This window comes from Hemiscyllium ocellatum, chromosome 16, assembly GCF_020745735.1.
Source record: "Hemiscyllium ocellatum isolate sHemOce1 chromosome 16, sHemOce1.pat.X.cur, whole genome shotgun sequence".
NCBI classification, from domain to species: Eukaryota; Metazoa; Chordata; class Chondrichthyes; order Orectolobiformes; family Hemiscylliidae; genus Hemiscyllium; species Hemiscyllium ocellatum.
This window is the reverse complement of record NC_083416.1, coordinates 78,263,921-78,290,165: the sequence shown is the minus strand read 5'-3', so window position 1 is coordinate 78,290,165 and position 26,245 is coordinate 78,263,921. Positions and strand designations below refer to the sequence as shown.

The 26,245-nt window shown below is 47.4% G+C and overlaps 1 protein-coding gene across 1 annotated transcript in view; it reads left to right on the top strand.

The window, feature by feature from the left end:
• anxa6 (annexin A6) overlaps positions 1–26,245 on the top strand; it is a 105,266-nt gene that overhangs the window by 13,502 nt on the left and 65,519 nt on the right. Inside the window, exons 3-5 of the mRNA XM_060837428.1 lie at positions 18,189–18,285; positions 22,584–22,678; positions 25,814–25,927. Of these exons, the coding sequence (XP_060693411.1) occupies positions 18,189–18,285; positions 22,584–22,678; positions 25,814–25,927 (306 nt within the window). The remainder of the gene's footprint in view (positions 1–18,188; positions 18,286–22,583; positions 22,679–25,813; positions 25,928–26,245) is intronic.

Here is a 26,245-nt window from a genome sequence, read left to right as displayed (position 1 = left end):
TTGTCACCTGAGTTAACCTTCTTCGCTGTCCACGACACCACCGATTTTGGTATCACCTGCAAACTTACTAACTATATCTCCTATATTCATATCCAAATGATTGATATGTTGGATTAGCAATGGGAAATGCAGGGTTACTGGGATAGGGTAGGGGGTGAGTTTGGCTGGACTGCCCTTCGGAGGGTCAGTGCAGACTCGGTGGGCTGAATGGCCTCTTTCTGCGCTGTAGGGATTTTACAATTTGGCAAGCTGAAACAAATTTGAATAAGTTAGGAGGATTAAAAAAAAAGTTGTGCTTTAATTAAAAAACAAAACGGTGAATTACCCAGCAGGTCAGGCAGCATCTGTGGAGGGAAATAGAGTTAATGTTTTCAGTAGAACCGGAAATGCAAATAAATGCTCAGGTCATGCAGAACTCAGACCAGAGATATGAAGCTTAAGCTCCTTATCTTGGCCACCTCAGGACTCAGAAGCAAGAAAATAAACTGAGAAAGGGAACATCAATTTTATACAGCATGAATGTTGGCTCCTGATTGGTTGGACCATGGTTGGCATGGTGATATAGCAGAAACTGTTAACTGTCAATCTTAATTGCAAAGTCTCAGCACAGGTAGGATGGATCTGATTGGTCAGGGCGTTGCTATGCAGCAGGATTGGCAGATTCCAGTTCCCAGCAGTCAGTGAGAAACACACAGGGATGGATTATTCCTTTCTTGCGCAAACAATGGAGTCCTCTGTGTAAATTCATGCAACTTCTGGTCATTTAAATTGGAGGTAAAGCTTTCTCTACACATTTAAAATGAACATAAAGCTCCCTTGACACTGTCAAAAAGTGTGGTGCAGGAAAAGCACAGCCGGTCAGGCAGTATCCGAGGAGCAGGAGAGTTGATGTTTCGAGCATAGGCACTTTCTGATGAACGACCTATGCTCGAAATGTCGACTCTCCTGCTCCTTGGATGCTGCCTGACCTGCTGTGCTTTTCCTGCACCACACTTTTTGACTCTGACCTCCAGCATCTGCAATCCTTGACCCTGTTCCCATCAGACACTCCCAGGACAGGGTTAGGAACGGAGAAAAGCTCTCTGTACCTTTTTAATCTGAAAAAAAAAAGGCAGGGGCATCGTTGTAACTTCAGCTAGTATGGGAATCGAATTGTTGTAAACCAGCATCCAACCACTGGAGCTAACCTGCCTTGGCTGCAGTGGCAATGGCTGATGCTAGGAAATGAGCACTTACCTTGTGTCATGTGGATGTGAATGTTGGAGGCCTGGTTAGTACGATTACAGATGACACCAATATTGGTGGTGCAGTGGACAGCAAAGAAGGTTGTCTCAGAGTACAACGGGATCTTGATCAGATGGGCCAATGGGCCGAGCAGTGGCAGATGGAGTTTAATTTAGATAAATGTGAGATATTACATTTTGGAACGGCAAACCAGGGCAGTTAATGGTAGGGCCCTGGGGAGTGTTACTGAATAAAGGTGCCTAGCGGGGCGGGGGGGGGGGGGGGGGGGGGCAGATGCATAGTTCCTTGAAAGTGGAGTTGCAGGTAGACAGGGTGGTGAAGAAGGTGTTTGCTATGCTTGCCTTCATTGGTCAGTGCAGAGGAGCTGGGAGGTCATGCTGCAGCTGCACAGGACATTGGTTCAGCCACTTTTGGAATATTGCGTGCAGTTCTGCTCTCCCTGCTAAAGGAATGATGTTGTGAAACTTGAAAGGGCTTAGAAAAGATTTAGAAGGATGTTGCTGGGATTGAAAAGTTTAAGCTACAGGGAGAGGCTGAACACGCTGGGGCTGTTTTCCCTGCAGCAGCAGAGGTTGAGGGAAGACCTTATACAGGTTTATAAAATCATGAGGGGCATGGATAGGGTGAATAGACAAGGTCTTTTTTTCTCTAGAGTCCAAAACTAGAGGGCATAGGTTTAAGGCGAGAGAGGAAAGATTTAAAAGGGCCTGGGGGAGGCAACGTTTTTACGAAGAGGGTGGTACGTGTAGGGAGTTGGTACAGTTTTTAAAGGCATCTGGATGGGTACATGGATAGGAAGGGTTTGGACGACCATGGGCCAAGTGTTGGCAAATGGGACGAGATTAATTGAAGATCTCTGGATGGCATGGAAGAGTTAGACTGAAGGGCCTGTTTCCATGCTGTACATCTCGATGACTCTATTACCTTGTTTATTTTAACCTCTCCAATCGTGTCTCAGTTGAAAGGCAGCACCTCTGACTGTGCTGCACTCACTCTGTACTGTGCTGGGACTTTTCCCCCGGGTTAGGTGCCCAGATCTCTGGAGTGAGCCTTGAACCCATGGCAGAGGGTAATGTCCATCTCAAAGGCAGATTAGCCAGTCAGTTTACATTGTATTGCCAAACTTGCCCTGCACACATTGGTTGTTGTGTTCCCTACTTTACAACAGGGGCTACCATTCAAGATATAATTCATGGGCTGCACAACGTCTCAGGAGATCTTGAGGTTGTGAAAGGCTCTATAGAAATGTGAGTTCTTTCAATTGTTGGAGTCAGTCCTGTACAGGGATAATGACAGCCACTTCAGGAATACATCTCAAGGCCCACAGATGGGGGAGGAGAGTTTCACTGAGCTTGCTAAAATCCTCGGAATTTTGTGAGTCGCAATCGTTACTCTGGGCAAACAAAGAGAATTTATTGTAGCTGTTGGCCTTAGCTCCGTGTGATTGTACAGTGTGTTTGTTAATTCCCCTCCCACTGTCTGTGATCTTTTGAGACGCTGTGCTATAACAGCAACGCTGTTGGATCTGAAATGCATTTATATTCACTCATGGCACCCGGGCGTCATTGGCTCTGCCAGCATGGTCTGGCTGTAATTGTTTGATAGTTTGATTTTGTTAAGAAGTGGCAGTTTAGATGAGTTAATGGAACAAGGAATTGATAACGGGTTCGGTGAGGGCTCTGGATTGGTTTGGGGTAGCTGTTGGGGTAGCTTCCTGCCCTTCCACTGAGCTGTTAGGGAATTCTTCCTTGGAATTCTTTCCCCTCTCTCCCACTGGAGATAGCAGATCTCCTCCTGGGGACTGCCTGGTGAGAGCTCTCCTCAGCGCTGGGTTGGAGATCTCAGGCAGGTAGCTCACCTCACATCAGACAATAGTCTGAGTCCTTTAGGCCAACGACTCATGGGTGGTCATTATCCTGTTGTCCACCTCCACGTGAAGGTTAGTTTTCATACCTTCGAAGAAAAAAGCCTTATAATTTTTGAAAACATTGCTCTCTGAACAGGATTGTGTGGTACACTCGGAGTTGCAGCTGTGAGACAGTTGAGTGAGGTGTCCAGTGACAGGGGGAATACTGAATAGGAATTTGAATGAATATGGGTTTCAGGGTGACCTGAATTTCGAGCGTGGGTTAACAGATAGGGAAATTCCACACCCACCATGATTACTGAACTGTATAAATGCAACATAGCCTGTCTTGCTCATCTCTCCAACTGTACAAAAAGCCTCACATCAGCTCAATGGGGGACATGGTCACTCAACACAGTCACGAGTTCAGGCAATTCAGGCCAGAGACTGGGCACGGCCTCCAGTCAGGCACTGAGAATTCAGTGCTGAGGCAGCACTTCACTGTCAGAGGGTCAGTGCTGAGGGAGTGCTGCACTGTTAGAGGGTTAGTGCTGAGGGAGCACTTCACTGTCAGAGGGTTAGTGCTGAGGGAGTGCTGCACTGTCGGAAGGTCAGTGCTGAGGGAGTGCTGCACTGTCAGAGGGTCAGTGCTGAGGGAGTGCCGCACTGTTGGAGGGGCAGTGCTGAGGGAGTGCCATACTGTCGGAGGGTCAGTGCTGAGGGAGTGCCACACTGTCAGAGGGTCAGTGCTGGGGGAGTGACACACTGTTGGAGGGTCAGTGCTGAGGGAGTGCCGCACTGTCGGAGGGTCAGTGCTGAGGGAGTGCTGCACTGTCGGAGGGTCAGTGCTGGGGGAGTGACACACTGTTGGAGGGGCAGTGCTGAAGGAGTGCCACACCGTTGGAGGTCAGTACTGAGGGAGTGCAGCACTGTCAGAGGGTCAGTGCTGAGGTGTGCTGCACTGTTGGAGGGTCAGTGCGGAGGGAGTGCCGCACTGTTGGAGGGTCAGTGCAGAGGGAGTGCCGCACTGTCGGAGGGTCAGTGCTGAGGGAGTGCCGCACTGTCGGAGGGTCAGTGCTGAGGTAGTGCCGCACTGTCGGAGGGTCAGTGCTGAGGGAGTGCCACACTGATGGAGGGTCAGTTCTGAGGGAGTGCAGCACTGTCGGAGGGTCAGTGCTGAGGTAGTGCCGCACTGTCGGAGGGTCAGTGCTGAGGGAGTGCCACCCTGTTGGAGGTCAGTACTGAGGGAGTGCAGCACTGTCGGAGGGTCAGTGCTGAGATGTGCTGCACTGTTGGAGAGGGAGTGCCGCACTGTTGGAGGATCAGTGCTGAGGGAGTGCCACACTGTCGGAGGGTCAGTTCTGAGGGAGTGCAGCACTGTCGGAGGGTCAGTGCTGAGGGAGTGCCGCACTGTCGGAAGGTCAGTGCTGAGGGAGTGCCGCACTGTCGGCGGGTGAGTGCTGAGGGAGCGCCGCACTGTCGGAGGGTCAGTGCTGAGGGAGTGCTGCACTGTTGGAGGCGCTGTCTTTCAGATGAGGTATTAAACCAAGAGTGAACCCCCTAAGGGGAAATCCCATCTTGTGGAAGAGTGGGCGAGTTGTTTCATGCGTGGGCAATATTTATCCCTCACACTTTCCCTCCCTGTGTAACTAACTGTTTAAACTGCCTCAAGGTTTTCATCATTAAATATTGCCCCCACACTGTCTCTGTGGAATATTTAAGGGGGGTGTGAGCGTGGGCGACGTAGTGAACTTGAGTCCGTCTCAGCCACGTGCACCTGGCCTGCTGTGACACAACCTGATATTTCGATTCTGCTGGCTGTAACCATATATGAGAATGCAGAGATCACAGTGAGACAGAGTCTGTGAGAAACGCTGTTATTTATAGCTGGGCTGGTTATTGCCAGCAGCTGCTGTGTACTCAGTGAGTGAGTGAGTACCCAGGGGGCAGCACTATGTGGGGGAGGGAAGGGGAGGTGAAGGGGGAATAAAGTGGGGGCCCTGTCTTCGATTGGACATGACGGATTTTCCGGTTGCACTGATAATGCCAGGCAGCTGCAGCACATTAGCACCAACAGAATGCTCTGAATTTTAGGCGTTCTTCATTTGTTGCTTCACCCAGATCTCCATGGCAACAGGAAGATGCTATTCTGTCCCTTGAATTTGGACCTGCCGTTCATTTGAGTCATGGCCGGGTTCCACTTCAATTCCTTGATCGGCCTCGGTAGAGTTAACCCATCAGTAATCTCAAGGCAGTTGTAATAGGCCCAGCATTTGAAACCTACTGGAGAGGAGTTTCTGGAATTTTCTCTGTTTTCTTTTGTGTGTGAGAAAATGTTTCCTGATTTCACTCCTGAAAGGCCCAACTTTAATTTGAAGGTGCGAACCTTCTGTTGTGGGGTTCCAGTAGAACACAGAACAATACAGCATGGAACAGGCCCTTCGGCCCTCGATGCTGTGCCGACCTGTGAACTAATCTAAGCCCATCCCCCTACACTATCCCAAAGTCATCCATGTGCTTATCCAAGGACTGTTTAAATCTCCCTAATGTGGCTGAGTTGACTACATTAGCAGGGAGGGCATTCCATGCCCTTACCACTCTCTGAGTAAAGAACCTGCCTCTGACATCTGTCTTCAATTTATTACCCAGGAGAAAGTGAGGACTGCAGATGCTGGAGATCAGAGTTTAAAAATGTGTTGCTGGAAAAGCGCAGCAGGTCAGCCAGCATCAAAGGAACAAGAGAATCAATAAGCCCTTCTTCAGGTTTATGCCCGAAACATCGATTCTCCTGTTCGTTTGATGCTGCCTGACTTGCTGCGCTTTTCCAGCAACACATTTTTAAGCTTAAATCTATCACCCCTCAATTTGTAATGCCCCCTTGTACAAGCTGACATCATCATCCTAGGAAAAAGACTTCCACTGTCTAACTTATGTAATCCTCTGATCATCTTGTATGTCTCTATCAAATCCCCTCTTAGCCTTCTTCTCTCCAATGAGAACAGACACAAGGCTCTCAGCTTTTCCTCATAAGACCTTCCCTCCAGACCAGGCATCATCCTGGTAAATCTCCTCTGCACCTTTTCCAATGCTTCCACATCCTTCCTGTAATGGGGCGACCAGAACCGTACACAATACTCCAAGTGCAGCCGCACCAGTGTTTTGTATAGTTGCAGCATGACTTTATGGCTCCAGAACCCAATCCCTCTACCAATAAAGCTGAAAATGTGTTGCTGGTCAAAGCACAGCAGGCCAGGCAGCATCTCAGGAATAGGGAATTCGACGTTTCGAGCATAAGCCCTTCCTGATGAAGGGCTTATGCTCGAAACGTCGAATTCCCTATTCCTGAGATGCTGCCTGGCCTGCTGTGCTTTGACCAGCAACACATTTTCAGCTATGATCTCCAGCATCTGCAGACCTCATTTTTTACCCTCTACCAATAAAACCTAACACACCGTATGCCTTCTTAACAGCACTATTCACTTGGGTGACAACTTTCAGGGATCTATGTACATAGACTCCAAGATCCCTCTGCACATCCACACTACCAAGAATCTTTCCACTGACCCGGTATTCTGCCTTCCTGTTATTCTTCCCAAAGTGAATCACCTCACACTTAGCTGCATTGAACTCCATTTGCCACCTCTTAGCCCAGTTCTGCAGTTTATCCAAGTCCCCCTGCAACCTGGAACATTCTTCCACACTGTCCACTACTCCACCGACTTTAGTGTCATCTGCAAATTTACTAATCCATCCACCTATGCCTGCGTCTAAGTCATTTATAAAAATGACAAACAGCAGCGGTCCCACAACAGATCCTTGTGGCACACCTCTAGTAACCAGACTCCAGGCTGAATATTTTCCATCAACCACCACTCGCTGCCTTCTTACAGAAAGCCAGTTTCTAATCAAAACTGCTAAATCACCCTCAATTCCATGCCTCTGCATTTTCTCCAACAACCTACCATGTGGAACCTTATCAAAGGCTTTACTGAAGTCCATGTATACCACATCAACTGCCCTACCCTCATCTACATGCTTGGTCACCTTCTCAAAAAACTCAATGAGGTTTGTGAGACACGACCTCCCTTGATGAAACCATGTTGACTCTCTGAAATCAAATTGTTGCTTGCTAGACAATTATAAATCCTATCTCTTATAATCCTTTCCAAAAACTTTTCCTACACGACATGTAAGGCTCACTGGTCTATAATTTCCTGGGTCATCTCTACTGCCCTTCTTGAACACGGGCACAACATTTGCAATCCTCCAGTCCTCTGGTACTAAACCAACACCTCCTTCCTAGCTTCCCAGAGAATCCTCGGATAAATCCCTTCCGGCCCAGGGGACTTGTCTACTTTCACTCCTTCTAGAATTGATAACACCTGTTCGTAACTAACATCAATCAGCATGGTGGCTCAGTGGTTAGCACTGCTGCCTCACAGCACCAGGGTCCCAGGTTCAATCCCAGCCTCGGCTGACCGTCTATGTGGAGCTTGCACATTCTCCCCATGTCTGCGTGGGTCTACCACAGCCACAAAGATGTGCAGACCAGGTGAATTGGCCATGCGAAATTGCCCATAGTGTAAGGGTCATTAGTCAGAGGGAGATGGGTCTGGTTGGGTTTCTCTTCGGAGGGGCGGTGTGGACCTGTTGGGCTGAAGGGCCTGTTTCCACACTGTAGGGAATCTAATATCTTATACCTCATTCTTCTCCTCTACAATGTTCTCATTTTCCTGAGTGAAAACTGATGAGAAATGTTCGTTTAGCACCTCTCCGATTTCCACAAGGTCCACACTCAACTTCCCACTTCTGTCTTTGGTCCTATTCCTCCCCTAATCATCCTTTTATTCCTCACATACCGATAGAAAGCTTTAGGGTTCTCCTTTATTCTATTTGCTAAAGACTGCTTGTGTCCTCTCTTTGCTCTTCTTAACTCTCTCTTTAAATTCTTCCTAGCTTAACTGTAACTCTCCATCGTCTCATTTGAACCATCTCGTCTCAACGTCACATAAGTCTCCTTCTTCCACTTAACAAGCAATGCAATTTCTGTAGTAAACCATGGTTCCTTTACCTTATCACTTCCTCCCTGCCTGACAGGCACATACCTATCAAGGACACGCAAAATCTGTTCCTTAAACAGTTCCACATTTCCATTGTCTGCATCCACTCTGTTTTGCTTCCCCATTCTATACCTCCTAATTCTTGCCTAATCGCATTATAATTGCCCGTGCCCCATTGATAACTTGCCCTGTGGCACGTACCTATTCCTTTCCATCGCAAAACTAAATGTAACTGAATTATGGTCACTCTCTCCAAAGTGTTCACCTACAACTAAATCAGACACCTGGCCTGGTTCATTACCAAGCACCAGATCCAGGGAGGCCTCCCCTCTTGTTGTCCCTTCAACATACTGTGTCAGGAAACCGTCCTGTACACATTGGACAAAAACTGATCCATCTGATGTACTAGAGTTAGAGCGTTTCCAGTCAATGTTGGGGAAGTTAAAGTCCCCCATAATGACCACCCTGTTCTTTTCACTCCTGCCTAAAACCAATTTGCCAATCATCTCCTCCACATCCCTGAAACTTTGCAGAGGCCTATAAAAAAACTCCCAGCAGTGTGACCTCTCCTCTCCTGTTTCTAACCTCAGTCGACAAGTCTTCATCAAAAGTTCTTTCAGCCACCTGTCCTTGACTAACAAGGCCATACCTCCCCCTCTTTTACCATTTTCCCTGTGCTTAATGAAAGATCTAAATCCTGGAACCTGCAACATTCATTCCTCACCCTGCTCTATCCATGTCTCCAAAATGGCCACAACACCGAAGTCCCAGGTACCTATCCATGCTGCAAGCTCACCTTCCTTATTCCGGAGACTCCTGGCGTTGAAGTAGACACACTTCAAACCTGCTCGCTGTCTGCCAGCACACCCTTGTGACTATGAAATCCTGTCCACGTCCTCCCTACTCACATCCTCCTGTGCACTGGAACTACACCTCAGGTTGTCATCCCCCTGCTGAGAACTCAGGAAATAGGATCAGGAATGGACCATTCAGCCTCTTGATTCTGATCCCCCTCATTCCATATGATCGTGCCAATCTTGGGACTCAGCTGTTTTTGCCTCACCCCCATCCCATGATGCCCTGAGAGACCACAGTTCTCTGTCCCAGCCTTGAATATTTCCAACAATGGACCAATCCACAACCTTTTGGGGTCAAGACTTCTAAAGCTTCACCACTCTCAGTGAAGAAGAAATTTCTCCTCATCTCAGTCCTGAATGTTTGACCCCTCATCCTGAGATTATGCCATAATGTTCGAGACTAGCTGAAACGATCTCTGTGTCTAACACCTTCACAATCTTTCTGTTGAATTCATTGGATCTCATCGTCAGTGGCCAGTATTTAATGCCCCTCCCTAATTGCCTCAATGGCAGTCAGGAGTCAACCCCATTGCTGTGGGCCTGGAGTCACGTGTACGAGGCATAGGACATTAGTAAGGAGAAAGTGAGGTCTGCAGATGCTGGAGATCAGAGCTGAAAATGTGTTGCTGGAAAAGCGCAGCAGGTCAGGCAGCATCCAAGGAACAGGGAATTCGACATTTCGGGCATAAGCCTTTGATGAAGGGCTTATGCCCGAAACGTTGAATCTCCTGCTCCTTGGATGCTGCCTGACCTGCTGCGCTTTTCCAGCAACACATTTTCAACTCTGAAAGGACATTAGTAAGCCAGGTGGATTTTCACAATCATTTGACACTTAATTCCATTTTTATTTTTAATTGAAGACAAATTTCACCATCTGCCATTGTGGATTTCGAACCTGGGTCCCTGAAAAATCACATGGCTCTCTGGATTAATAGTCTAGTGATAGGGGTCACATGCTCTCCCACTAAAATCCAGTGAATTTGGTCCAGGTTTCTCACCCTCTCATTACTGGGAACCCTCTCCTTCATCTCAGTCAGGTGAACCTTAGCCTTACCAACCTCCAGTGTTTGTATAGCCTTTCGTCAGAGAGGAGACCACATCTGTACCCAGATATGGTGGACCAAAGGGCCTGTTCCTGTGCTGTTGATGGTTGGATAGACTGACCATGCTAAATGGTCCATAGTGTCCAGGGATGTGCAGGCTAGGTCGGTTAGCCGTGGAAAAGGTAGGGTTGCAGGGATAGGGTGTGGGTCTAGGTGGGATGCTCTTTGGACGGTCAGTGTGGACTCGATGGGCTGAATGGCCTGCTTTCACATTGTAGGGATTCTATGACCTTACGTTTTAGTGGCAGTTCATTGGAGATTCCTTGTAACCATGTTGTGAAGACTCCTGAACATAAAAAGGAGCAGGAGTAGGCTATCTAGCCCCTCAGGCCTACTCCTGAAGGCCTTTCTCAAAAGGGCCATAGGGTACGAGAGCATGGAGGTGATGTTGAACTTGTTTAGGACATTGGCCAGACTTCAGCTGTAGTATTGTGTGCAGTTGTGGTCGTCACATTACAAGAAAGATGTGGACAGGCTGGAGAAAGTGCAGAAGTGATTTCCAATAATATTTCCAGGAATTAGAGACATCAGTTTGAGGATAGATTGAGGAAGTTGGGACAGGTCATCCCTGGAGAGAAGAAGGTGATGTTGAGGAGATTTGATGGAGGTTTTCAAAATCATGAACAGGGCTGGACCTGGTCATAGAATCCCTACAGTGTGGAAACAGGCCCTTCAGCCCAACCTCCAAGGAGTATCCCACCCAGACCCATTCCCCTGACTAACACACCTAACCTACACAGGACAGCATGGACAATTTAGCATGGCCAATTCACCTGACCTGCACATCTTTGGATTGTCAGAGGAAACCCACGCAGACACAGGGAGGATGCGCAAACTCCACACAGCCAGTCACCCGAGGCCGGAATCGAACCTGGGTCACTGGCGCTGTGGGGCAGCATGCTAACCACTGAGCCACCGTGCTGCCAGCAGGTAGGGAGAAGCTGTTGCCATTTTTTAAAGGAGTAAGGACGCGCAGGGCAGAGACGTACAGTGATGGTGGTGAAGCGAGGGTAATGTGAGAAAAACACTTTTTCACCCAACAAGTCATTAGGGTCTGGAGTGTACTACCCAGAAATGTGGAGGCAGGTTCAATGGAGACATTGTAGAGAGTACTGGATGGTTATTTGGATAGACATGGCATGCAGGGACATGAGGAGAAAGCAGGAGGCTGGTACTGGGTAATTATGCCGTTTAAGGTGCTGTTCCAGGCACAATAGGCAGAATGGCCTCCTTCTGCAGCCATAACGTTTCTGTGATTCTGTGACACTCCCTCCCTCTGTACTTCACTCTCTGTCTGACTCTGTATCGATCTGTCAGCAATACCTTGCAGTCTGCCTTTGTTTATCAGCCTGTTCATAATTGGTCTCATTCATTCTCCCAGGCCTGGTCACCTGGTGCCTTTTCTTCTCGTACAGCTGCCTCTCTCTTTCTCCACATTAGCTCTTAGTGCCTCTCTCTGCTTTGATCCTTCTGTCTGCCTCCCCTGTTCTCCTCTCTTCCACTCTGCGCCTCTCTCTGTCTCTCTCTGTCCCTGCCCCCTCCCTTTCCCTCTCCCTGTCCCCTCCCTTTCCCTCTCCCTGTCCCTACCTCTCTGTTCCAATTTCCCCCTCTCCCTGTGCCTGTCTCTTTCTGTGTCTCTGTCCCTCTCTCTGTCTCTTTCCACCACCCCCCCCCCCCCGATCCTGTCCCTCACTCTCCGTCCCTGTCTCTCTTTCTGTCTTTCTCTCTCTCTCTCTCCCTGTCCCCGATCCAATCTGTCCCTGTTTCTGTCTCTCTCACTCTCTTTGTCTCTCTCTCTGTCTCTGTCTCTGTCTCTCCCTCTGTCTCCCTGTCCCTCTCTGAGCCTGTCACACTCTCTTGCTCTCTCTCTGTCACACTCTCTCCCTCTCTCCCTCTCTCTCTGTCTCTCTCTGTCTCTCTCTCTGTCTCCCTGTCCCTCTCTGAGCCTGTCACACTCTCTTGCTCTTTCTCTGTCACACTCTCTCTGTCTCTCTCTCTGTCTCCCTGTCCCCCTCTGAGCGTGTCACACTCTCTCTCTCTCCCCCCCCCCCCCCCGTCCTGCTCTGACCCTTTCTTTCTCTCTCCTCCTGTCCCTGTCTCTCTCTCCCCCATCCCTCTCTGTCCCTGTCTCTCTCTCTCTCTCCCCCAAACCTCTCTGTCCCTGTCTCTGTCTCTCTCTCCCCCATCCCTCTCTGTCCCTGTCTTTCTCTCTCTCTCTCTCTCTCCCCCATCCCTCCTGTCCCTGTCTCTGTCTCTCTTTCTCTCCTTCCCTGGCTCTCTCTGTCCCTGTCCCTGTCCCTGTCTCTGTATCTCCCCCTCTCTCTCTTTATATATCTCTCTCTCTTTATATCTATCTCTCTCTCTCTCTCTCTCTGTCCCTGTCTGTTGGGGACATCATTAACTGTCTGTTTTTCACCTCTGTAAAATTAGCTGTCCCTGTCCCTATCTGATATCCACCATGATCTTGCCAATCTCCAGTCTCGAATATTCCCGCACAGTCCTTATCTCCCACTTCCTCAAACCTCTGCTGCCTGGGTCTTTACCCCATCAGTCCCATTCCCATGTTCCCCTCTGCTCCCTGAGGCACGGTGACCGCTGGTCAAGTTATGTCTTGATGGTAAAATTCTCAGCCTGTCCCTCCCTGTCCCTAGACCTTCTGCGATCTCTGCCTTCCTTTACATAGCCTCTTCAACATCCCTGATTTTCCTCAGCCCACGATTGGTGGACGTACCTCTCGTTACCATGGCCATAAACTCTGAAATTCATTCTTTAATCCCCTCCACCCCCCCTTTATCAGGAAACCCAAACTAACAAGCTGTTCATTATCTCTTCTAATATCTCCTTCTGTGACTTAATTTGATTTTTAAAGACCCATGAAGCTCTTCAGAATGTTTTACTCTGTTGAAGGTGCTAAAAAAATACCTGTTGTTGTGTCTGTCTCCTCCCTTTCCCTATCGATCACTGTCCCTTCACAAACCCCTCAGTCTCTACCAGCGTCAGCCTCTCCCACTACACCATCTCCTGTTGTAGCGTCTAACCTTGATATCTGGTTAATCTGTCTCTATGGTTCACTGTTAACACTGCATTACTGATAGGTGCCATATAGGTTTGTGGGGTGGATTTGTATGTGCAGAAATACATTGTATTTTGCTCAAAAACTGCATGAATCCATGTAAGATTCTGTAAATCCCTTTGTTAGAAATAGAATCAGTTTGAACACTGGGACATAGACAGACTCTAAGCTCACACCTTCAATGCATTATCTGAGCTGAGATGGCACCCATTCACTTGAGAATGTGACTTTAAAAAAGAGCTCTGGGATTTATATACAAAAGGACTAAAGCCAACATAGTCATTGTAAAAGTTGAGAGATTTAACAAATAATCCAGGTCTTTTTCAATATATAATTTCAGTTGCGTCACATTGTAAACTTTTATATAAATTCTGTGTCTTACAATCTTATACTCTACAACCAGCTGATAAGGAGCAGTGCACCAAAAGCTAGTGCTTCCAAATGAACCTGTGAGACTATAACCTGGTGTTGTTTGATTTTTAATATTGTGAACAGCACAGTGCGGGTGAGATCTGTCAAAACCCAGGAAGCCGCGTTTTCCTCATCAATTTGATTTTTACATTTTCTTGAGCTATTTGCTGTTCAGCAGCGATTACAGACGAGGGGTTTATAACATGAAGTGCAGTGGAGAAACAGGAGTCGGCTGTAATCCCCTGAACCTGTCCTGTCATTCAGTGGCTGTTGTCTGCACTTTATCGGGTTGATGCCAAAGATGTGGCACTCTGATGTTAAAGCCAGTGACGTGGAGACTGGGTCATTAAGTATATTTCAGGCTGAGATAGCCAGATTTTTAATCAGTGAGAGAATTGAGGTTTATGGGTAAAATGATGCTAAGGATTATCTTGGGATTTGGGCATCATTGAAAAGGCTAATATTTATGAACCATTGCTAATTGACCTGAGGGCGATTAAGAGATCACCAAATTGCCATGGGTCTGGAATCACATGTAGGCCAGACCAGGTAAGGAGGGCAGATTCTTAGGGGGATTGTCAGAGGAGGTGCAGAAAGGTTATTGTCCCATTGTGGAGAGTCTAAGACCAGAGGGCAACATCTTGCTGAAGGGATCAATGAGCGGGGTGTAGATTTAAGGGAAGGTGCAGAGGGTTTACAGGGGCCTGTGAGGAAAAACCTTTCTCACCCAGGGGCTGGTGTGAATCTGGAACTCACTTTCTAATAGATTTTGATGTGCACTGCAATGCTAAGACATACAGGGCTACAGGCCTAGTGCTGGGAAATGGGCTCAGGGTAGTGAGGGGGTTGATTTTTGACTGGCATAGATGGGCCGAAGGGACTTTTTCTATGTTGTAGATTTCTTACTCGATGCTAAGGGGAAACATCCTTTCAGCACCTCCTCTGTCCGGTCCCCGCAGCCTCACACATGTTTAGCCTGTGTGTATCTCTTAGGTTAGGTGTATTCAATCCAACATCCTCCTTCAACGACATCTCGGGAGGAAATATTCCTAGGTTCGACCAGAATTTTTTGAAAATAGTTTGTAAACAGATTCCCTGGCTGTTCGCAGATGTTCTGATTGGGGGATTTCACTGGGCTAGCCTGGATGCTGGAGATTGTAGGAAAAGCAAGATGCAAGAACAATAGACAAAGATCTCCAAACTTTCAATCCTGTAGATCGGAAAGAAACAGAAAATGCTAGAAGTACTCAACAGATGAGGCAGCGACTGTGGAGAGGGAGTCAGAGGGACATGGGCCAAGTGCTGGCAAATGGGACTAGATTAGGTTAGGATATCTGGTCGGCATGGACAAGTTGGACCAAAGATTTCCGTGCTGTACATTTCTATGACTCTGAGTCTTGGTATTAAGGGATATGGGCCAAAAGCAGGTGTATGAAATTAGGCCATAGCCATGATCTAATTGAATGACAGAACAGGCTAGAGGGGCTGAATGGACTATTCCTGTTCCTATGACAAAGTTGGTGATGAGACGCCAAGTCCTCTTCTGTGACAGAGTTTCTGGCATCTGGATGTCAAGATCAAGTTAGAATGAATGCTGTTCTTGATGAATCAAGGCAATTAATCTTTAACAATTAGTCTACAATTGAGGCAGAGATGAGGGGCAAGATGTTACGGTCTTTGGTGGAAAGGTTTGGGTTCAATGGAAGGTGCTATCCTCGAGGGAGGAGTTAGTTAAAATAAAAATAACAGTGTTGCTTGGAAATAAATAAATATTCTGTACCTCTGTGTTGAGGCATACAGGTCACACCAGGATGTATCATTTCAAACCCTTTCCCTTCTAATGTGAGCTTTGCCCCCCCCAAACCCTCCCATCCAGCCCTGCCTGTTTTCCCAGAGGCAGGGAAGGCAGGTGGAAGTGGGCGTGCCCACAAGCCAGTTAGATGCCAGTTATTGCCCTGCTGCCATTGCTGGGATTTCACAAGCACTAGGACAGGCCGCGTTGTCAATCCAGAGTCAACTAAAAGGTGGAATTGGAAAGGCACAGCAGGTCAAATGGTATCAGAGGAGCAGGGCGGTCGACATTATGGGCCGGAACCCTTCATCAGGACTGGGGAGGGGGAAGGGAGCTCAGAAATAAATGGGGCTGGGTGAGGGGTAAGGGTAGTTGGAGCTGGGGGAAGGGTAGGTGCGATGATGATAGGTGGATGCAGGTAGGGGGTTATTGTGATTGGTCAGTGGGAAGGGTGGAGTGGTTAGATGAGTGGGAAGATGGATAGGTTAGGGCAGGTTAGGGAGTGAGGAGGAGGAGGGGGTGGGCTGGACATGGGATAAAGCTGGGGGGGAGGAAGTTTGGAGCTGGTGAAGTCGAGATTGAGGCCATTGGGCTGTAAGCTCCCCAGGGGAAATATCAGGTGGTGTTCCTCCAGTTTGCGTTTGGCCTCACTCTGACACTGCAGGAGGCCAAGGATGGACATGTTGCCGGGGGAGTGGGAGGGGCAATTAAAATGGCTGGCTACTGGAAGGTGATGTTGATTGGAGCGTACAGAGCACAGATGTTTTGCGAACCAATCCCTGAGCCTGCGCATGGTCTCTCCGATGTAGAGACCACATCGGGAGCAACGGGTGGAGAAAGTTTGAAGAACTGTAATGCAAGAAGCAAGCCGTGTCAGCAGCGCTGGTTTGTAAGCTGGCTAATCCAAATAGACACAACACGGACGAAGGAGCTGGGAGAATGGGATGGGCGTGGGGTGTGAAGACCCATATTGAAGGCAGCTATGGGAGTCTCTGGCTTTGTAGTGGATGGCAATGGATCTGTTATTCCCCGAAATGGAGACAGGTCAAGGAAAGGGAGGGAAGTGTCAGAAGTGGACGATGTGAAAATTATAGAGGGTTGGAAATTGGAGGCAAACTGAGCGAAGTTTTCAAGGTCCTGTCAGGAACACGAAGTGGCACCAAAGTAATCAGTCGTTGATGTTCTTAGAAAAGAGTTGTGAGAGGGAGCCAGTGTAAGACTGGAACAAGGACTGTTCCACATACCCCATAAAGAGGCAGGCGTAACTGGGACCCATGCGGGTGCCCGTAGGCACTTCACTCCTTTGACTCAGCAGAAGTGAGATGAATTAAAGGAGAAATTGGACAGTGAGGTGACACGTTCAGCCAGGCAGAGGAGGAGGAGGGTGGATGGGGAGGTGATAACAAGGCCAGGCGTGTGGGGGTTTGGGTAAGGATATGGGAAAAGGTGCCTCAAGTCTTAAAATTGCTGAACTCGATTTTGAGTCCGGAAAGCTGCAGGGTCCCCAGGAGGAAGATGAGATGTCGTTCTTCCAGCTTGCGCTGAGCCTCACTGGAGCACTGCAGCAAGCCTGATGTTGGCCAGGGAACAGGCTGGGGTGTGAAAGTAGCAGGAAACTGGAAGCCTCAGGGTCTTTTTTGCGGACAGAACGTAGGTGTCCTGCGAAAGCAGTCACCCAACCTACGCTTCATTTCCCTGATGTAGAGGGGACCACATTGGGAGCAGCGAATGCAGCCGGCTAGATTGTGAGAAGAGACCAATTGCTGCTTCAACTGGAAGGTGGGATTGGGCCCTTCGATAGTGAGGAGGGAGGAGGGAAATGGGCAAATGTTACACCTTCAGCGATTGCAGGGGATGGTGCTGTGGGGGGAGGGGAGGTGTGTGGGGGTAAAGTGGGGGGAGGGGGGATTGTTGGGAGTGGAGGAAGAGTGGACCAGGGTGTCCCAGAGGGAATGGTTCCTGTGAAAGGCGGACAAGGGAGGGGAGGGGAATATGGGCCATGCTAAATTGCCTCATAGTGTTCAGCGATGTGTAGGTTAAGTGCATTATTCAGGGGAAATGTAGAGTAATAGGGTAGGGGAATGGATCTGTGGACGTGTGGAGGGTCAGTGTGGACGTGTCGGGCCGAAAGACCTGTTTCCATGCTGTCGGGATTCTGTGATTCCATGTGTCCGGTGTAGACTGTATTACTGTATTATTCTGTCCCTTTATTATAGTTTTTAACTTATTTACCTTGATATAAGTATGTTGGTTATTCAATCGAGTGGCTGTGTGAAATATCAACAGTTGATTCAATTTCAAGTTAGTTTCTCCTCAAATACCACGATCACCAAGTACCCAGTTGAGGGTGTGAGTGAGAAGGCTTTCTGCCGTAAAGTTTTATTTAAGCCAGAGCTGCATTACTATTGAAGTGATTTATGTTGTAAATAAAGTTGAACAGTGATGTGTATACAAACCCCCCATATGATTATTCTATTACTTATTGTGGTGGACTCTTCCTCTTTATGGGCATTTAAACGGGCATTGGATAGGCATATGGAGGAAAGTGGGCTTGTGTAGGTTAGGTGGGCTTGGATCGGCGCAACATCGAGGGCCGAAGGGCCTGTACTGCGCTGTATTTTTTTTCTATTTCTATTACTTATTGTGTGTTTTTACATTGATCATACGGACCACTTGACTGTCTGGAGTATTTAATCAATCAACACACTCCTGGTCTCATACGTCCCGGATAATAAAAAGTTTACTGTATTTTTGACTGACCTATTTTTAAATTGTTCATGCTGTTTTTAAAATTTGAACAGGGTTCCAGATCGGGATATCGAGGCAGCGTGAAAGCCGCTCAGGACTTTTCTGCTAATCAAGATGCAGAAAATCTGTACAACGCGATGAAAGGATTTGGTAAGGAGACTCCCCCTGGGAAAGTCAACTCTTGCCCAGCCTTTGCCAGCTGATCACAGTCATTAGTGAATACAGCCTTATACAGGGGGACACAGAGTCCAGTACCAGTCAAATCCCACCATGGCCAGTTGGAATTCTGGTTACAGTATGCAAAAAGTAACCATGAAAATGCTGACAACCCAACCCGGTTCACCCATTTTCATAAAGGAAGGAAACCCACCAGACATAGAATTCCTACAATATAAAAACAGGCCATTTGGCCCATCAAGTCCACACCAACTCTCCAAAGAGCGTCCCACCCAATCCCTGCATGGCTAATCCACCTAGCCAGCAAATCTCTGGACAGGATGGGGCAATTTAACGTGGCCCATCGATCTTGGGACTGTGGAAGGAAACCGGAGCACCCAGAGGAAACGCCACGCAGACACGGAGAAAATGTGCAAACTCCACACAGACCGTCCCCCAAGGGTGGAATTGAACCTGGGTCCATGGTGCGGTGAGGCAGTAATGCTAACCACTGAGGCACTATGCCACCCTACGTAACTGAGATTATCAGGGGCAGCCTGGTGGTTAGCACTGTTGCCTCACAGCGCCAGGGACCTGGGTTCGATTCCACCCCTGGGGGACTGTCTATATGGGGTTTGCACATTCTCCCTGTGTCTGTGTGGATTTCCTCCAACGGTCCAAAGATGTACAGGTCAGGTGAATAGGCCATGCTAAATTGCCCATAGTGTTCAGGGATGTGTAGGTTAGATGCATTAGTCAGGGGAAAATGTAGGAGAAGAGGGAAATCAGGAGGGAAAAAAGGGGACATGAGATAACTTTGGCAAATAGAATTAAGGAGAACCCAAAGAGATTTTACAAATACATTAAGGACAAAAGGGTAACTAGGGAGACAATAGGGCCCCTCAAAGTTCAGCAAGGCGGCCCTTGTATGGAACCACAGAAAATGGGTGAGATACTAAATGAGTACTTTGCATCAGTAATTACTGTGGAAAAGGATTTGGAAGATATAGACTGTAGGGAAATAGATGGTGACATCTTGCAAAATGTCCAGATTACAGAGGGGGAAGTGCTGGCTATCTTGAAATGTTTAAAAGTGGATAAAGCCCCAGGACCTGATCAGGTGTACCTGAGAACTCTGTGGGAAGCTAGAGAAGTGATTGCTGGGCCTCTCGCTGAGATCTTTGTACCATCAATAGTCACAGGTGAGGTGCCAGAAGACTGGAGGTTGGCTAACGTGGTGCCACTGTTTAAGAAGGGCGGTAAGGACAAGCCAGGGAACTATAGACTGGTGAGCCTGACCTCGGTGGTGGGCAAATTGTTGGAGGGAATCCTGACAGACAGGATGTAAATGTATTTGGAAAGGCAAGGACTGATTAAGGATAGTCAACACAGCTTTGTGCTTGGGAAATCATGTCTCACAAACTTGATTGAGTTTTTTGAGGAAGTAACAAAGAGGATTGATGAGGGCAGAGCAGTAGACGTGATCTATATGGACTTCAGTAAGGCGTTCGACAAGGTTCCCCATGGGGGACTGATTAGCAAGGTTAGATCTCATGGAATACAGGAAGAACTAGCCATTTGGATACAGAACTGGCTCAAAGGTAGAAAACAGAGGGTGGTGGTGGAGGGTTGTTTTTCAGACTGGAGGCCTGTGACCAGTGGAGTGCCATAAGGATCGGTGCGGGGTCCTCTACTTTTTGTCATAACAGGTACAGTTAGTAAGTTTGCAGATGACACCAAACTTGGAGGTGGAGTGGACAGCGAAGAAGGTTACCTCAGATTACAACAGAATCTTGACCAGATGGACCAATGGGCTGAGAAGTGCAGATGGAGTTTAATTCAGAAAAATGCGAGGTGCTGCATTTTGGGAAAGCAAATCTTAGCAGGACTTAACGGTAAGGTTATAGGGAGTGTTGCTGAACAAAGAGACCTTGGAGTGCACGTTCATGGCTCCTTGAAAGTGGAGTCGCAGGTAGATAGGATAGTGAAGAAGGCGTTTGGTATGCTTTCCTTTATTGATCAGAGTACTGAGTACAGGAGTTGGGAGGTCATGTTGCGGCTGTACAGGACATTGGTTAGGCCACTGTTGGAATATTGGAATATCTGGTCTCCTTCCTATTGTGAAACTTGAAAGGGTTCAGAAAAGATTTACAAGGATGTTGCCAGGGTTGGAGGATTTGTGCTATTGGGAGAGGCTGAACAGGCTGGGGCTGTTTCCCCTGGACCGTCGGAGGCTGAGGGGTGACCTTACAGAGGTTTACAAAATTATGAGGGGCATGGATAGGATAAATAGGCAAAATCTTTTCCCTGGTTTGGGGAGTCCAGAACTAGAGGGCATAGGTTTAGGGTGAGAGGGGAAAGATATAAAAGAGACCTAAGGGGCAACTTTTTCACACAGAGGGTGGTATGTGTATGGAATAAGCTGCCAGAGGATGTGGTGGAGGCTGGTACAATTGCAACATTTAAGAGGCATTTGGATGGGTATACGAATAGGAAGGGTTTGGAGAGATATGGGCTGGGTTCTGGCGAGTGGGACTAGATTGGGTTGGGATATCTGGTCGGCATGGACGGGTTGGACTGAAGGGTCTGTTTCCGTGCTGTACATCTCTATGACTCTATGAGTCCAGATGGGTTACTCTTTGGAGGGTCGGTGTGGACTAGTTGGGCCAAGTGGCCTGTTCCCACACGGTAGGGATTCTGTCCTATTGTGACCCTTGACTCCATCATATACAGTGTGGCTGGCTGTAACCATTCTTTGAAATAGCTGAACCTGGCACACACTTCCACAAGATAGGAAGGAGGCTGTTGTGTCAGGGCTTTGGGAGCATGGAGCAACCTTGTGATGATGTCAGGGAACTGCACATCACTAAAGAAAACATATCACAGTTTGGGAGGAGTTAGAGCAAGTTCAAACTTTAGATTCTCTGGAAATAAACCTCAATATCCTCTGAGGAAGACACATGGATATTAACACCATGAAGGTAGATTAGTCCTTACCTCATGTAACTGTATAATCAGAGCCTGGTTTATCTCAGATTACCGTGTATAGGTATTAGTATTAACGTATAATAAATGGTATTACTTTGATCTTTAAGCCTGAAGACAGCTGTTAACTTTGCTGTCTCCCCAACCAGTTGATATTAAATCCAAACTCAGGGTGCAGCATCAAACCACACAACAAAAGACAGACTCATGCTGACTTCTCAGCGTAGCTGGGGATGGACAATAAAAGTTGGCCTTTTCAATGATACCTGTGTCCCAGGAATAATCGTAATGGAGGGGTGAAGTCCTCATCTGTTGAAATGCTTGTCCTGTCGTATTGAGTGTTTAAGGTAGTGCTTTCAATTCTCCACCAGGAGCTCCTTACTGATTGGTTACTAAGAAGCAGAAGGACTCACTTGACCACCATTTACTGTCCATCACTAACCGTTTGGTGTTGACAGGCCATGTGGTGGAGGGTGGACCTGCAGTGCTGTTAGGGAGGGAGTTCTAACCCAGTGGCAGTGAGGGAACGTCGATATATTTCCAAGTCAGGGTGGAAGGGGAACTTGCAGGGGGGTGATGTTCCCTTGTATCTGCTGCCCTTGTACAATGAGGTGGTGTCACTGGAACTTCGGTGAGTTGCCACAACTCACCTTGCAGCCGGTCCACATTGCTGCCATTGTGTGGAGAGAGTGAATGTTTGAGAGGGTGGATGGGGTGCTGGTCAAGCAAGATGCTTTGTCCTGGGTGGGAAAGGCCGTCCTTAATTTTTTTCTCTCTAGGGTCCTGGCCAGATCTAGAGGAATGTCACAGTTGGCTATGCCATTGTCACCCCGACTCAGTGGTAGATTGATGGCTGGCATTGCACTGATCAAACATGACTTCCATTTCCATTATTCTTCAGTGGGCTGTGGGCATCGCTGGCAAGACCCACCCTTGTTGCTCATCCCTAATTAACCTTGAGCTCAGCTAGTTCTGAGTCGACCACATGGCTGTGGGTCTGGAGTCACATGTAGGCCACACCATGTAAGGATGCCAGATTTCCTTCCCTCCAGGGCATTAGTGAACCGAGAAGGGGTTTTACAACACGATGAGAGTTTCATGGTCCCAACTGCTGAAAGAGAGTTAACAAAGCAGATAAATTAAAATTCCAACAATGGGATTTGAATACGTGCCTCTAAAGCATTAGCCTGGGCCTCCAGTTCACTATCCAGTGACAATAACACCATGCCATCATCTCCTCAGTGTAGATTAATGAACTTGATAAAGTGCAAGAACTAAACTCCTGTCTTTATCCCCATTGAATACAGGCAGTGATAAAGAAACCATCATTGACTTACTGACCTCCAGGTCCAATGCACAACGCCAGCAGATCTGTACGAGCTACAAGACCCTCTATGGAAGGGTAACTTACTATTTATGCTTTTGTGTGTGTTGAAAGATAATTGACCCATTTCTTTTATGTTTCAAACCTCCACTCCACTCTCAAAATTGCAGAGGAAGTCTGTACTGGTATAAGTTCCACATTGTCAGCTCTAACCCCATTTGCCTGCCCCTATTAGGTTGCATGTATTTATTTAATTCCTTCAGAAATGTGGTAGATTTAAATTCGATCATTTCTTGTTGAAGGACGTTCCATATTCTAATTATTGCTGGACAAAACCATGTTCCTTCACTTAATGTTCCCCACACTGACTCGGGGCATATTCCCACTTGTTAATGATTCAGCAACAAGTATCCCATTTACACTCATCCATAATTGGAATGCTTCTATCTAGTGTCGTCTCTCAATGGTCTGAACGCAGGTATAAACGCAGTAAATGTCTTTCACAATGTCTGAAATTTCCTTTTCATACAAGCATCCAGTTAAGAGTAGGCCATTCAGCCTTCTGCTATTCTGTGACATCATGGCTGTTCTGATTTGGCCCAAACTCTAATTTCTTGATAGCCCTCACTGACCAATCAAGAATTATCTCCCTTAATCATCACTACGTTCAATGAACTGCCTCCATTGGGGATAAAGAATTTCACAGATTCACAACAATCGGACTGATAAAACAGTCTCTTCACAAAGGGTGGGAGAGGTTTGGAACTCATTTCCATAAATGGCAGTGGATTCAGGACCAGTTGTTAATTTTAAATTGAGGTGGATCAGTTTTTTTCAGCAAAGGTATTAAGGAATAAGGGCCAAAGGGGGGTATATGGAGCTAGGCCACAGATTAGCCAGGATCTCATTGAGTGGTGGAACAGGCTTGAGGGGCTGAATGGCCTCTTCCTGTTTCCATGTTGCTATGTCTTAGATGGGGAACCACTTATTTTTTAATTGTGTCCCCTCGTTCTAGTCTCCCTCCAAAGGGGAATCATCCAGTTAGTATTGACTGTGTTAATTCCCATCTGTAGCTGCAGTGTCACACAGAAATAAAGAATAACATATTTTCAGAGAGTTGGCTCAGGTACAATGGGCTGAGTCATTGAATCCCTACAATGTGGAAGCAGGTCATTTGGCCCATCAACCCTTTGAAGACCATCCCAACCAGACTCACCCCCATAACCCTGCAGTTCCCACAGCTAACCCACCCAGCCTGCACATCCCTGGACACAATGGGCAATCCACCCTAACCTGCACAAGGAAACCCACACAGACACGGGGAGAATGTGCAAACTCCGCACAGACAGTCACCTGAGGCTGGAATCAAACCCTGGGTTCCTGGTGTTGTGAGGCAGCAGTGCTAACCACTGAGCCACCATGTCACCCAAAATGGGGGCAGGGGAATAAGGCCAAATGGATTGTTGTCTCAGAGCAACAGTACAGATATGATGGGCTGAATGGTCAGAGGGCAGAGGGACAGGAAAAAATGGAGATTTGTTTTCCAAGGGAAGGCACAACATACCATGGGTTAAAAGGGATAATTTTAAATAAAATTCATAACCCTCCAAGTGCAGCTTGACAATCAGTGTGAGCTGGCTCCAAGCATTGGGTGTCTCAGTTGTAATTTTCAAAAATTAGGGGTTTTCAACCCTCACAGCTTGCAAGACAGTTCACCTCCTGCAGTGAACTCTGTCATTTTAAAAATAACCAGGTTCCTGGATAGTGTCATAAGGGTGTTAACACTGCATTAGCGCGTATGCTAAAATTAGACACAAACACAATTACACCCCTTTTCATAACCAGACTGTTCGGGGCAAGAGACTTTGAACTTTGAACTGAGCAAGGATAGAGAGAAAGTCCACCTGGGGGCTCTGGAATAAGGCAAAATAATGTGGGTGCTGGGAATCTGAGACAAACTCGGCAGGTCTGGCAGCATCGGTGGAGAGAGAAACAGTTGATGTTTTTGAGACCAGTGTGACTATACTTCTCCTGCATTTCTCCAGCAGTCTCTGTTTCTGTCTGTATTTGAAGACACTTGAAAATATCGCAGATTGTAGATTCAAAGAAAGAGGCAGAGATGGTCTGGGTTAGCTTACCAAGAGCAGCCGGATGGGAAAGGGTAATGGGAGTATTACAGTTGGTCATGGAGTTGGCACAGACAGGAGGATCATCCAGATCAACCTTGACCCTAACCTGACCCTGACCTTAAACCTGATCCTACCCCTAACCTGACCCTGACTCTAACTCTGACCCTAACCATAACCATGACCCTGACCTTAACCCTAACCCTAAACCGAACCATGACCCTAACCATAACCATGACCCTGACCCTAATCCTAACCTGACCCTGACCCTGACCTTAACCCTGACCCTAAGCCTGACCCTAACCCTAACCTGACTCTGACCCTAACCCTGACTGTGACCTTAACCCTGACATTAAGCCTAATCCTAACCTTAATCCCAACTCTAACCCTAACCTTAACCCTTATCTGAAACGTCAACATAACAACCTGAGCTTAAAACTCTAAACTTAGCCCCAATACTTACCTTAGCCTTAACTCTAACCGTAATGCTCATCCTAATGTCAACTCTAACCTTGATCCTAACCCTGATCCTATTCTTAACCCAAACCTTAACTCTATCCTGTACTCCAACTTTAACCCTGACCTTAACTCTAACCCTAATGGGGGTGGTGTATAGCCTGGATTTGTATGGTGTTGAAGGTGAGAGATTAACAGTTGGCTGAAACAATCAAAAGGGCAGTTTGGTTTACCTGGAGGGAAGGACAAAGGGGTGAGCTTTAAAACGAGAGCTGGATGGTTCCGAACCAATACCAGGAAACATGTTTCCATGTGTACCCCCTCCCCCCAGCACCCACTCGAACAGAAGCCATTGTGACTGGAGAGTAAATTAAACTGGATACACCTCTGTTTGGTATGGTTACTGAACCATGATGGGCAGATCGAGGTGGGACACAGATCAAGTCATGACGCAGTTTGGGAGCCTGTTTATTTTTAAAATGATACCTGTTTAATTATTATACCATGCTGGTTGGTGAACCATCTTGTAAGCTCAAGCCCCAAGCTGTACAGCGAAACAGGCTTGAGATGATCACAAAAAAAAATCTTTGCAGTACTTCTTAAAGAAAATGACGAGATTTCTGTGTCACAGGATCTGATTGATGACCTGAAGTATGAACTGACAGGAAAATTTGAGAGACTGATCATTGGCCTCATGAGACCTCCCGCAGTCTACGATGCCAAAGAGCTGAGAGACGCGATCAAGGTAAAGGTGTATTTGCATGTTTCTAGATACACTCCCAGGGTGACCTAGTGAAAGGCTCCTGCAGATAAGACAGTACAGTATTGTCAGGGACATAGTACTGAGGGAGTGCTGCATTGTTGGAGGTGCAGCGCTAAGGGAGCATTGCATTGTCAGTGGAACAATACGGAGTGCCTAAGGGACCATGGCTAATACCCAGTGATGATTAGGAAGCATCTTTCCAGTATTCCAGGGCCAACATTCATCCCACAACCAACATCACTGAAAGGAAAAGAAGATTGACTGGGGTCATCTTGTCACATTTCCATTTGTGGGGGATCT